The 12,300-nt window shown below is 36.9% G+C and overlaps 2 protein-coding genes and 1 pseudogene across 5 annotated transcripts; 1 reads left to right on the top strand and 2 right to left on the bottom strand.

Moving 5' to 3' along the window:
- Positions 1-981: 981 nt before the first annotated feature.
- LOC137726623 (tobamovirus multiplication protein 1-like) lies at positions 982-7,185 on the top strand. 3 transcript variants are annotated; one of them, XM_068465560.1, is made up of 13 exons: positions 982-1,368; positions 2,606-2,656; positions 3,506-3,539; positions 3,905-3,991; positions 4,074-4,125; positions 4,922-5,096; positions 5,234-5,329; positions 5,659-5,719; positions 5,892-5,956; positions 6,124-6,198; positions 6,295-6,370; positions 6,460-6,626; positions 6,743-7,185. In XM_068465560.1, the coding sequence occupies exons 1-13, from the start codon at positions 1,264-1,266 to the stop codon at positions 6,764-6,766; spliced, it is 1,068 nt and encodes a 355-aa protein (XP_068321661.1). In that variant the 5' UTR covers positions 982-1,263; the 3' UTR covers positions 6,767-7,185. The 3 variants fall into 3 exon arrangements, with proteins under 3 accessions (XP_068321661.1, XP_068321662.1, XP_068321660.1); XM_068465561.1 differs by having other exon boundaries at positions 985-1,368; positions 4,101-4,125; positions 6,737-7,179; XM_068465559.1 differs by having other exon boundaries at positions 986-1,368; positions 6,737-7,179.
- Positions 7,186-7,307: 122 nt separating this feature from the next.
- On the bottom strand, positions 7,308-9,023 carry LOC137726624 (mitochondrial ATP-independent inner membrane protease subunit 1b-like). 2 transcript variants are annotated; one of them, XM_068465562.1, is made up of 5 exons: positions 8,844-9,023; positions 8,495-8,722; positions 8,247-8,357; positions 7,668-7,731; positions 7,356-7,580 (listed from the first exon to the last, which is right to left on the bottom strand). In XM_068465562.1, exons 1-4 carry the CDS (start codon positions 8,985-8,987, stop codon positions 7,669-7,671), a joined length of 546 nt encoding a protein of 181 aa, XP_068321663.1. In that variant the 5' UTR covers positions 8,988-9,023; the 3' UTR covers positions 7,356-7,580; position 7,668. The 2 variants fall into 2 exon arrangements, with proteins under 2 accessions (XP_068321665.1, XP_068321663.1); XM_068465564.1 differs by having other exon boundaries at positions 7,308-7,731; positions 8,495-8,756; positions 8,844-8,980.
- Positions 9,024-10,012: 989 nt separating this feature from the next.
- Positions 10,013-10,836, bottom strand: LOC137724584 (uncharacterized; annotated as a pseudogene).
- Between the last annotated feature and the right edge of the window lie 1,464 nt (positions 10,837-12,300).

Genomic DNA, 12,300 nt, shown 5'->3' with positions numbered 1-12,300 from the left:
TGGTGGAGGCTTCGAGGGAGAGTTTGTCAACTGTGCTCTCAATCTTAATTTTACGTTCGAGGTTTTATTTGACTATTTAATTGTTTAATCTGTGGACTTTTCATCTACGTGCTGCTACTTGGTTCAAGCAATTTGTTAGAAATTAGAATAGTTTAACACTTTTTTGTGTTCAACTAGATCCTCTTCTTACCATTTAGTACTACGGTCTAGTAGTATTTATCTTCACTTGTAAGTTAAAAGTCTTAGGTTTGATTAAAAAAAAAGTTCTCATCTTCCATTTTGATAAGTATATTTTTTGGCACGACCGTATTGGTTTTTTTTTTTTTTTTTTTTGAACAAATGACCGTTAGGCAGGAACAAAAACTTCTCAACATGGCGAAAATTATTTCTAATTTAACAGCGAATAATAGGAATACAAAATGGATATGCGTATCGGTCGTAATAAATAAAAGATTTTCCACATGTGACAGTGATGAAAAAACTAATAAACAATAAGGTAAAGGGTGTGTTATCCACGCACCTTCTTTTACTTCTCCGACACCTCTTGTTAATTCATGTCATTTGATCTTTTTCAATTCATCCGATCCAATTGTCAAAAATTAAAAGGATGTAAGAGAAGTAAAAATGATGTGTGGATATCACATATTTCAAGTAAATATAAAAGTAATCATTAATCCTCAAGGAAAGTATATTTTAAAAGAAAAAACAAGGGAAGGCGAAGACTATAGCTAACCTCCTTTAGCAAAACTTTACATACTAAAAAAAATAATTAAATTAAAAAAAAAAGAAAAAGAAATTATAGCCTTTTTGTGATTGGTTGAAATACCAAGTCAAACCCGTGGGAGTCAAAAAGGGCAAAAATTATGATTTTGATACGTTGATAATGATACATTCATGGGAGAATCAAAGCCGCCCGCGTGCGAGAGAGTCAGACCGTGTGCGTCCAAACTATCGATTTACCCTCGACATCGCAAGGTTATTACTCCAAATACCACCAAGATTTTGGTCTGTGAAGTTGGAAGATTTCGTTGGTGGGTTGTGGGGGCAACACCGCAAAAAGATGAAATCAAGGCAGCATCAGAAGCAGCGCACAGATCTGTCGTGAAGGATACCATCAAAGGCACAAAGGGTCCGTACGCTTCTCAGTCCCTAGCCTTGCTCTTTTGCTTAGCTGTCTAGTTTTTAATTAATCTAGAGCGAGAAAGAGTGGGTTATTGAGGAGAGGGAGAGAGGGGGAGAGAGAGAGAGAGAGTTTGGAGGAGGATGTTTGGATTGAGAGAAGGGTCTTGCTTTCCAAGGGTGTTGGTGGGAGTGAATGTGGGTCTTGCTCTGGTTGATGGCATTATAGCACTTCTTGCATTTTATCAGGTTTGCTTCTTATTTATATATTTGTTTTACTTTTGTTTTTGAGTTCAGTTTTGTGTGCATTGGAATTTTCCCAATTGGGTTTTGTTTGGTGAGATTATATTGTGGGAAAGATGGTCAATGTGGGTTTTAAAGGAATGTGCTTTACTATGAAACTTGAGGAATGGGATTGGTAGCACGTTGAATGTTTTTGGACAATTTGAAATGGGCATTTTGCTTGATATTTTTTCTGATTTTTTGAGAATTTTACTTGTCATTTGGTTTTCTCGTTGGACTGGTAATTGGGATTTTGTATAAATATGTGAATGGATTGATTTTAGATCAACCAGTAACCATTTTTGATAGAAAGAATGTGTGCTTCAGAGCAGGCAGTGACCCTTTTTGTTTCTTAGGTTCTTGCCCAGGGTATAACTCTTCCTTTCAATACACATGAACCGATTACAATGGGGAAATTGGAGACAAGGAATTATTTTGAATTCAAAGAATAAGATATATAATTAACTGATACATGAAGGAGATCATATGGGATAGTTAATTTGTTTGAGATCATGTTTTGTATAGCTAGTGTAATGAATACAAATACATGGTGCTCAAAACTTTGTTGACCAATTGCTCTTAGCACGGGTTTGTAAGTAATTATACCTATAAATGTTGGGTGTGTTTAGTTTAATTTATGTTCAGGATACTTGAAATATCACATCATGGAGCCTTACTAGTCCTCACTCTGAAGAATAGCTAGGTTATGAGACTTGGGCTTGACCAAGGTTCTAAAAGACGCTAGGCACTAGTCTGGTAGCGGACTAGGCGGGTGCCTAGGCGGTCTAGGCAGGAGTTTAGGCATGTCTGGGCAGGCTAGGCGGGTGCCTTAGCAGGTCTAGGCGCCCTTTCTAAATTTTCAAACGCCTAGGCATTAACCGGGCCGGTGGCCAACCGCCTAGGCGCCTAGGCGCTAGGCGGGGATTTTTAGAACAATGAGCGTGACTTTAAGATTACTGCTAAATCCCCATTCTCAATCTCGGCGCCTAGGCGCTAGGCGGGGATTTTTAGAACAGTGAGCGTGACTTTAAGATTACTGCTAAATCCCCATTCTCAATCTCCATAACTTTTATCCTCAAGATACATTCTTATGTTTAAGTAAATTTGGTAACATCAACATTTTAAAACTGGGGAAGCCTATGATTGGCGTCTATGAGGTTCTTTTGTTGAAATGATTCTGAGTTTCTTTTCCTTGCTATTTCAGTTAATTAGAATTCACTCGAGGAATTCACAACTTGGCTGGACTCGACAAAAAGTAAGTGATGAACCATGCTTTACCATTCCTTATTTATTTATTTTTTGGTCAAGATTACTATTCCTTATTCAAATTCACATTTTATTTCTGTTTCTTTTTGTTTGTTTGTGTATATTTTTTCTATATATATGCAGGTATGTAATACAAATACATACATATGCATACATACATACCAACACGTTTATAGGAAAACTAATGAAAAGGGATTGAAAACTTTGAGTTTTAATCAAAAGGACAAAAAGGTGTTGTAAGTGAATAGGACTAGGAGTGACTTTTTAGAGTAAAAATGTCCTTTTCTATAAAGTGAACAGTACCGGGAGTGTTTCGTTAAAACTCCTGACATTTATACATGTGTTTGTGCGTGCCTGCATGCATGCATGATGTAGCTAAATTTCAAAAGAAATTGTTAGCTTGCTGGATTTACCTATTTGTTCTGGATGTAGTAATTTGACATCGTAAGGCCTCCTAGGAATCAGTCTTAATGTGAAGATTTTGGTGACTGTTAGAGAAATTGTGCTGTTGCTGAATACGTTAAAGTCATAGGTTGACAACTCCCAAGGTTGAGTCCCATAAAAAATTGCATCTATAGATATTGTTCCTAAGAATTTGGTAGGGAAATTCAATTTAGAACGGATGCATATATGGGGAGGAAAATGATGAAGGGGTACATCATACATGTGCATGATGGCTATGCAGTAATATTTTAGTGTTTGGTGCTGCATCTGCATGAATATGCTCACTTGTACGCATGTGAATATGTATATGTACTTACGGCATGACTAATTGCTATATTGAAGCTTACTAAAGCATGCTGGCATTGTCTTAATACATACTATTGCCTCGCTGCAGGTTTTTCATATGTTGATTGGCTCTTCTAATTTGGGTAAAAATTGTTTATTCCCAATCCTGATTCACTATTGCCTTCTATTCTTGTCTGAGATCTGATATTCTCTTTCAAGAATGCTTCGCCTTAATTATGTTGCATATCAAGAGCCTTGATATTTTGGCTCTCTTTTCCTGGCTTTTGAAATCACCTGATGTTCTATGTATGACTGATTTTGCAACAACTTGTTGGTTTTTCATGAGTTTGGACTCACAGAAATAGCCAGTTGTTACACAACCAAGATACAGAACTGATGATACCATCTTACGTAATGATTTTTTCCATTAACTTATGACTTCGACAAGCGTGTTGTATTTACATCTTGATTCAAACTGATTTAATTTATTTGATCTTGTCTGTGACAGGTTGCTTAATTTATTTTGTATTAACTCTTTTTGCTGCTTGCAAGGGGTGGCAATGTTGGTCTAACTCTTGTGGTTTTACCCTCATGGGTATGCTTTCTCTTTCAATACACGCCATATATCTATCTTCAGTGCTTGGTCAGATTATCTGAATGGTTAAAATGCTTTGCAGCATTACCCGAAATTCTGTTTTTTGCAGTGTTTCTTCTACTTTTATCGTTCTGGTAAGTTTTCTATTTCCTTTTCTTCTTTTTCATTTTAAACAATCCAAAACTTAGCTCACGAACTTTCATGAAAATGTCGAAAAAAGTGTAGAGATCTTAGCTTTTTTCATCTATCTTGGATACAACCTGCCTTTTATGTTTTCGATTAGCAGCACTGTTGTTTCCATTCGCAAACACAGAGGTTGAGGTGGGACTAGAGAGTAAGATGGATGAAATGGAAAAGTGCATTGGGAGTATTGTGTGACTGTAGATTACCTGTCAATTAAAAAGTATAATAGTAACATCATACATTGTGCTGGGCAACTAGGCAAAAACACAACTATGGGATGAGGATAACAGAAGTATGGATGTGAAGATGAATAACCAGCATTACCTGAGAAGTAGTACATACATAATAAATCAACATCTATTGAGACATATAGTGCTCCCATATACTTTTATATTATGAATCAGCAATTCAGCATATAGCTGATCCCGTTACTTTTGTATTTTTCTTTCGTTGAACGGTTTAGAAATCCATTGCTTATGGATTTGAAGGATGTGGCTTTGATAGATCTGTAGTGTGCCTTTCCTGTTTTCTTTTCAGGCCATTCTGTTATAATTAGGATCTGTTGTTGATTACTAATGTCTCTATAGTGTGTTTTTTATGAGCCATCAGAAAATAGAGTTCTGGAAGTGCTCTTTTACATGAATAAAGATATATCAACCATTCTTTACCTGAATATTGCCTTTCTCAAGTTGGTACTTATATTGAAAGGGGTGTTTCGTTTGAGCTATATATGACATCTCTCTTTAGGGTTGACCTGTGTCATCAGGCAGATGATGAGGATGATGAGGATGAAGGGAATTTTCGTGAAGCTTTGTTGGAGCAGACATTCAGCAGACCAGATTCATTGGACAGAGATAGTCATAGGACCTGTTTTCCTTTGCGATTTATTCGTATTGGAAGCCGCCAGAGAATCGTAATTTTGGTATTGCCACAGTTCAGGGTTCCCTGTTATCTACTCATATATGATCTAGTATTAGTCCTTAGCGTTGCATGATTTCCCTATGTCATGTTTTGTACAAATTAATGTTAAAGTTTATTAACTTTGAGGTTGTCTACCAGGTCACCTTGCTACTTTTTGTTATAATGATAGCAAGTGCAGTGATAATTTGGATCGGGATGGGACAAAATCCTATTGATTCTGCACTGGTGGCTCGGGTATGAACGCGTTGCTAATTCTAGATTGTTACATGTGTGATCACCTTCTATCTTTGCTATGCTATAGTTCCAGTTTTGCTATATTTAGATGCTAAAAGAAATAAGGTTTTGCTGCCTCAGTTTTGTGTTCAGACCATAAAATAATTCTTCGGCTTATAACTTGGATGCAGACTGTTAGTAATGTAGTGGTGTTTAAAATGTGTATAATTCCTTTTTGATGATGTAAAGAAGGTTATCACTGTTGTGGCCGAATATGCAGTTTTGCATCGTACTTATTTCTTATTAACTAGTAGTTAACCCGTGGTGCAATGAATTTTATCATTATCCAGGTATATGTAGATCTCTTTGCAATAGCGATACTATTATTAGGAGGAGCATTAGCGTGTTATGGTGAGTAACTATCGTTTCACACTCTTGTACTTTCTTGCATTTCTTTATGTGCAACTCCTCCCTATTTTTATAGGGGAAGGGGCGCGCGATGACTATTTTGGAGTGTCAGTAACACCTCTATATACTTATCCTTCAATCTGAAGTGTCGTTTTGCTTTGTCTTGGATTTTCAGGGCTCCTATTATGCCTGAGAATGAGAAACGTTAGATCTGAGAGAGCTTCTTCTGAGATGTGGAAGGTATACTTTTATTTTGGTCTTTGTTTTCTTGATTTCCATAATCTCATGTTGTATATAATCATTCATCTGTCCGTTAAAGTATCAGATCATTCGGAAAGTGTATTGTTCGGCGAAAATATATCAGTGGCTTATAGTTTATCACTTGCTTCCGTCTTCTTTGTTGACAGGTTGCAGGTTTAGCTGTTGTTTCTGTTCTCTGTTTCGCCTCAAGTTCTTTGGTGGCTCTATTAACTGAAATTCCTGTACGTACTTGATTGTTAGCTCAAAGGTTTTTTTCGTTATTCAGACATCTAAGTCAGTTTAATGAATCTCTGAAACTTGACCATATCGTTCTGCAGATGCTTTACGATTGGCATCAACAGCGTATGAAGGATGTTTATACTTCCGTTTTACTGATTTTATATTATTTCGTAGGTAGGTCGTTCTAAATTCCTTTACCGTTCGTGGTTAGATGAATCCTGTCGTTTTTAGTATCCTTACGATGTTTATACTGTTTTTTTCAGGTTCATCAATACCTTCAGCCTTTGTCTTATGGGTCATGAGAGAATTACCACCCTCTGTAACAGCTAACACACGAGAAGAACCGTCTACGTTAACCTTCATCAGTGACGTTTCCACGACATTACAAGATCCTCAGAGCTGGCACGCTGCAATGAGCTTTCGGAACCAGGTTTGATTTCGCCGTGGTAGCTAGATGTTACAGTAGCAGACCTATTTTGAAATCTCGGTTTCTTTCGTTGATAGTCGTTCAGGTTTGTGCTCACTGATTTTGGTTTTCAGGTGCAGGTATCAAGAACAAGCCCCGTATAACACTCATCCTGTATGGAAAGTGAAGAGTCTTACTAACGTTCCTGAGTGCGAAGCACGCCCTCGCTCGCCAAATTTATGAAGTGAGCTGGAGTCAAAGATCGATACGCCAGATAACAAGTGCGACACTGAGAGGACGAGATGAAGAGGGCGTCGAGTGACATTCTTGGCCGGAAATTTGTGTACAGCCATAAGTCGCCGTTGCCACGGTTTTTTGACATTTTGGGGATGTAAATAGCAACCATATGCTACGTGAGGGATTCTTTCCACTCCAAAAGTATTTTGATGTGCTTCATTGAATTTTTGTTGAAGTTGAAATAAAAAGATAACGGCTTTGTGTTTGTTGCGTAAAAGTGGAAAGTGAACCGTTTCATGCCCGATGTGCAGACTTGCGCCGGAAGGTTTATCCTATAAGTAAAAGATTAATCTCTCAAAGATTCACACCGGAGAACGTTTGTATAAAGAAATGCTCCGATCAACCCAAATCATGAAGACTGCAACCCCAAGATTTCTCAGGACTACTGAAATATAAGTTTATGCAGAAAGTATGAATTCTTAGAGATCACTTCCATCGAAAGCCAATCACAATCCACGTATACAGTAAACCATGACATCAATGGAGAAATCACTGAAACATAAGTTGGTGGTGGATTTATAGATTGAACCACAAAAGATTGAACCTCAAAACTGGCTAAGATGTGTAAAATTCGACAACTATCAGTACTGGCGTGCCCATAACTGGAAAAGCATCTTGTTCCCTCTCTTGCTACGACTATCTTGCGAAAAGGATTGTATCCGCTCAATGATTTAAAAGGAGCTTATACATCACTCAAACAGCAGCTTCAGAACAAGATTGTCTAGTTACAAATGGCTTACTAACACTGTGCATGTTCAGTAAGTGTACCTCATGAGTCCATATCCTTCCCTTTGCTTTGCTCCAACGATCCAAAGTCTTTGGGCGGCCATATCTAATGACAAAGTGATCAAACACGAGAAATCTTTAGTACCAAAGAAGAAAATAAAACTACTAAAAGACACTTCGTTGTTCATTTCTATCATACTATACTAGTTCTACCACTGCCAGTAAATACATCTTCCGAATCTTCACATTGAAAAGCATAACGACAATCACTTACGCGCGCATCATATCCCTTACAATTTTCACCATTACTTGATTTCTAGCTTATATTGGAGCTAAATTTCATATACTTTCTGCAACAACAACAACAACCAAGCCTTATCACACTAAGTGGGGTCGGCTGCATGAATCATACAACGCCTTTGCGCTTGGTTTTCCGCCATGTACTCTCCTAAAACAAACAATCCTACAACTCACAAATTGAAAGGGCATATCTTCTTCACAATTCCACTCAACATGAATTCCTTTACGCATAGCAAGTCAATCCGAAACCCATCCGAAACCCATCCAAACGATGTACATGCACATAATTCAAATCGAGCTAAAAGAAGAAAACTTTCTCACCCTCCAGAAGATTCTGCCTTCAACAAGCCCGTAAGGAACCGGCCCGAAATTCCTCGAATCACGCGAGGCATAGATGTTGTCTCCCTCTACCCAAACATGTCCCTTAGGAACCTATTACCAACAACAACATTACAATCTCCAAAATCCTTAAAAAAAACCGAAGAACAGAAACGAAAATGTCGAAAACCAAAAACCCAAAATCCAAAACAAAACCAACATTGCAAAGTTGAAATGGAACACGAAGATACCACTAATGTCTCCGACCGATCACCGTTCTTAGGGTCGACAACATAAGTAACAGACTGACCCTCCGTTGCTATCAATCTCTTGGCGACGGTCTTCCGAGGAGCCTCAGGCGACCGTACCATGACAATATCTCCGACACCGATTCTTTCGAACCGGGTCGAGATGCGTTCAGCCAAGCACAAATTATTTCCGGCCAGGCCGATGGTCGGGAGCATGCTGGGACCGTAGCACTGCACACACGGAATCACAACCCATCCCGTGTTTCTGGTCATTTTTGCCCTCAGCTCATCGTATTTAACGTAATTAAAAAAAAAAAAAAATATATATATATATATATCAGTTAACAGTTACCAGAGCTACGGTGAGGAGGTGCGTCTTGGTGACTTGGACGAAGCATACGAACTTTACCAGTCTCGGTACGACGTCTCTTATTTCTCTCCCTGAATTTTTGAACGCCTCCGAAGCCAGAAACTGCCTTATGTATCCAAACGCCATGGGAGGAGTAGAGATGTACAGTGAGAGTGAGAGTGGTGGGTGGGGAAGAGAGAGAGAGTCGTTTACTTCACTGTGTTTAGGCTTTTTGTTTTGGGCTTGGATATGACAAACCAGGAAACGAGCGTTTGTAATGGGCCTATTTTGGATTTTCTAATGGGTCACCGTTTTTTCGAAAACAGTATTAATGCATGTTGGGGGGTGTTTTTAACTAACTGAGTGACGAGTCTTTGGATGAACCACCGTTTTGTGTTCAAAACCAATGTAAATGTAGTTGTGTCATCTTTATTTATTTATTTTATGTGTATGAGATATTACCATATTAGGCTAGGAGAGTATCGAACTCAAAACTTTGAAAACAATTTTGATGGTATAGGGTAGCGTCTATTAAAAGTGGAGCACGTCTTAGAGGTGAGCTCAATCGATTCAATATCGATGAACCTGGAAAAATGTTCAATGTTTTTAACTAACTGAACAGAACTCCTTGTCGCATCATCATCTTCAAGATGCCAAAACAACTCTTAACGATATGGGTTACTAGTGACTTATTCATCAAATAATTATCTCACATTTTTAATTTCCAAGAAATATTCATTTCATGATGTTGTGGTCACATTTATTTGATGCCATATATAAGTAAAAATGAAATGACTATAGAACCTCTTATTACATGAAGTATGATTTTATAATGACTACCAATTCTTCTAACAATTTACAAATATATATATAAAACCGAGGTATTGGCTAACAATTACAAGGAATACCTCACAATTACAAGTATAAATGTAACTGAGATATTGGCAGAAACTAAAATATGAGGTAATTTTCATTTTCTTAAATTATTATCAAAATAGTAATACATTCTTTTCACCCAACTGAATTTTTTAGATAAATAATTCTAACTGAATTTTAACTTTTTTGTTTTGTTTTGTAGGTAGAATATATTGATTGAAGATTTTTTTTATTTATTCCAAATTAAAAAATTAGAAACCATGGTAACAAAATGAAAAATGCCGTAGCTTAATACCTTAACCTACAATCCACTGGTTAACACCACTAAAAATTTCCATCCTCTCAACCTGCCCAGCCTGATGCCACCGAAACTAGTTGTCGTTCTCCATCACATTATAAAGAAATAGGTCTCTTGCAGCAAATGAAAGTGGTGCAACCTCTTGAGCTTCTCCCTCAACTACTCTACATTATCTAATGTGTTCACTTTCACCGCAATCTTCTTTGTACCGCACTTTGTTAACACGATAAGCTTCAGCTTTTGTACCACACTTTTTTAAGATGATAAGCTTCAGCTTATTCGTGGACTTGTTTCCAACTGCATGAAGCACCAAACGATTAATAGGAAAGAACTAATTGATGGCTTGAATTTTCTCTTTTAGCTTCGAGATAGTGTTGTGTACGGCGATTTCAATAGAGACATGCATTTTCGGACGTGGGGTCTTCATGTTGAGCTTTATAGGCTTGTCCTCCATGGCCTTCACATTGTTGTTACAGTTACTATTGTTTTTTGGTTCATCGGATTCATATATGACTAGGATTTGGATGTGAGAATTGTTATAGATGTCACAGTATTCAACGTCGCATTGGTTGTGTAAGACTTGGCCATTGAAGACTAGGGTTTGGTTGGAAATGGGAATCGCTTGTGTATTTTTGAACCTTCTCTCTTGAGAACGGTGTCGAAAAAAAAGAGAAGTTATGTTATTTGTTTGGGATAGTAGATGAGCCTAGCGTTGACATGGTAAATACTTTGAAGATTTAAAACTCACAAGATACTCAAGTCATGCGGAGAATTCAGACCAAAAAGCATGCCATTGACATGGTAACTAGTAATAAAATTCATAATGGAGAACATAACATTGACATGCTAACTAGTAATATCAGAAACAAAAAGTTAAAGTGAATTGTAGCAGAAAAATAATATCCAAAATAACCATTTGTTAAAGTGAATTGTAGAAGAAAAATAATATCCAAAATAACCATTTGTATGAGAGATTATTTTTGGTTTGTCTTACAAATTGCCGCCATAGAGAGTAGATGAATACAAGACACCTTGTACTCCTGTTTCAATAAAACCATGAAACTGATATTGTGCTTAGGTAGAGAATGCGGGTAAAAAGGGATGTAATTGAAGTCATTTTGTTTGCTTTGGACCATAAAAAAAAAAAAAAAAAAAAAAAAAAGTCATCTTGTTTACTCAAACCCATATTGTATCGCTGCAACGCATGCCCAATCGGGTTTGAGAAGGTTTTTGTGAAATTGGAAGGAGCGAAACCGTTCAGTTTGTGTTCAATGTTTGCATGAGCTTAAGACTCGTCAATTACAATGCATACAATCATCTCACAATGGTCAAGCAGACACAATTATGTCCTGTTGATTTCATTTCTTGCTAAATTTCACTAACTTCCGTTCTAATTAAACTTCCATTGAAGCTTACTTTTATGATTTCTCAAAAGGTCACTAGTTTAGCACTCATGAATTCAAAGCCATATCTTTAAGAAAGCCATAAGGAACAGTTTCAAATTTGTGTGTTGAAAACCTTGTGTCAAGTGTAGTCTACGAAAAGTTAGTATCAGATTAATATGAAACAGTATAAATGTCTTTGAGTTAATTACGAAGGTGGGATATAGAAAATAAAATATTACATTTACTTCAAAATCAAAAGAAGGGAAATTCTTTTAAAGGGTACAAATAATAAGGCTAATTAACTCTGACAAATTTCTATTTACTTAAATATAGGGCCACAATGTTATAAATTAGAAAACATAAATTAGATTTCATAAAATTACAATTTCGGATATGAAATTCAAGACTAAGTTAGCTTCTATCCATATCATATCCACAGGATTTAAAAAACTGAATTAACAATCTTGATCTCCACATCATATATATCCACATGATTTTAAAAACCGAATTAAATTTTTTTTCACTTATCTCCGGCCTATGTTTCAAAATATTAGTTCATTTATCCCATATACGTATTAATATATATATATATATATATATATATGTAGGTTGGTTCCCTCAATCGTTCATCTACTTAGCTAGTAACCATGGCTACCAATATTGTTGTTTTTCTTGTTACTTTCTCCATTGCTTACTTTGCCATTTCTTCCAATGCCGGAAGAATCCTAGACTCGAACAATGTTGCATGCAACAATGGTGGTAGCAACTTCACTCATGTATGTGATCCTTGAAGGTATTCTGACCTTGGTTTGGACATGTCAGCCTTTGTCTTTTGCGACTCTAAACTTTCGAATGGCGATAGGGCCAAGGACTTGGTAGATAGGATGACACTGGAGGAGAA

Source organism: Pyrus communis, chromosome 2 (genome assembly GCF_963583255.1).
Source record: "Pyrus communis chromosome 2, drPyrComm1.1, whole genome shotgun sequence".
In the NCBI taxonomy this organism is placed as follows: domain Eukaryota; kingdom Viridiplantae; phylum Streptophyta; class Magnoliopsida; order Rosales; family Rosaceae; genus Pyrus; species Pyrus communis.
The sequence above is the reverse complement of the archived record's forward strand: the minus strand, read 5'-3'. Positions and strand labels throughout refer to the sequence as shown.

Coding starts and splice junctions, on each gene's coding strand:
- LOC137726623 (XM_068465559.1), top strand. CDS start 1,264: ATGTTTGGATTGAGAGAAGGGTCTTGCTTTCCAAGGGTGTTGGTGGGA. Junction 1,369..2,605: donor CACTTCTTGCATTTTATCAG/GTTTGCTTCTTA, acceptor TTGCTATTTCAG/TTAATTAGAATTCACTCGAG. Junction 6,371..6,459: donor GATTTTATATTATTTCGTAG/GTAGGTCGTTCT, acceptor TGTTTTTTTCAG/GTTCATCAATACCTTCAGCC.
- LOC137726624 (XM_068465562.1), bottom strand. CDS start 8,987: ATGGCGTTTGGATACATAAGGCAGTTTCTGGCTTCGGAGGCGTTCAAA. Junction 8,723..8,843: donor ACCTCCTCACCGTAGCTCTG/GTAACTGTTAAC, acceptor CCGTGTGTGCAG/TGCTACGGTCCCAGCATGCT. Junction 7,732..8,246: donor AAGGCAGAATCTTCTGGAGG/GTGAGAAAGTTT, acceptor CTTTGTCATTAG/ATATGGCCGCCCAAAGACTT.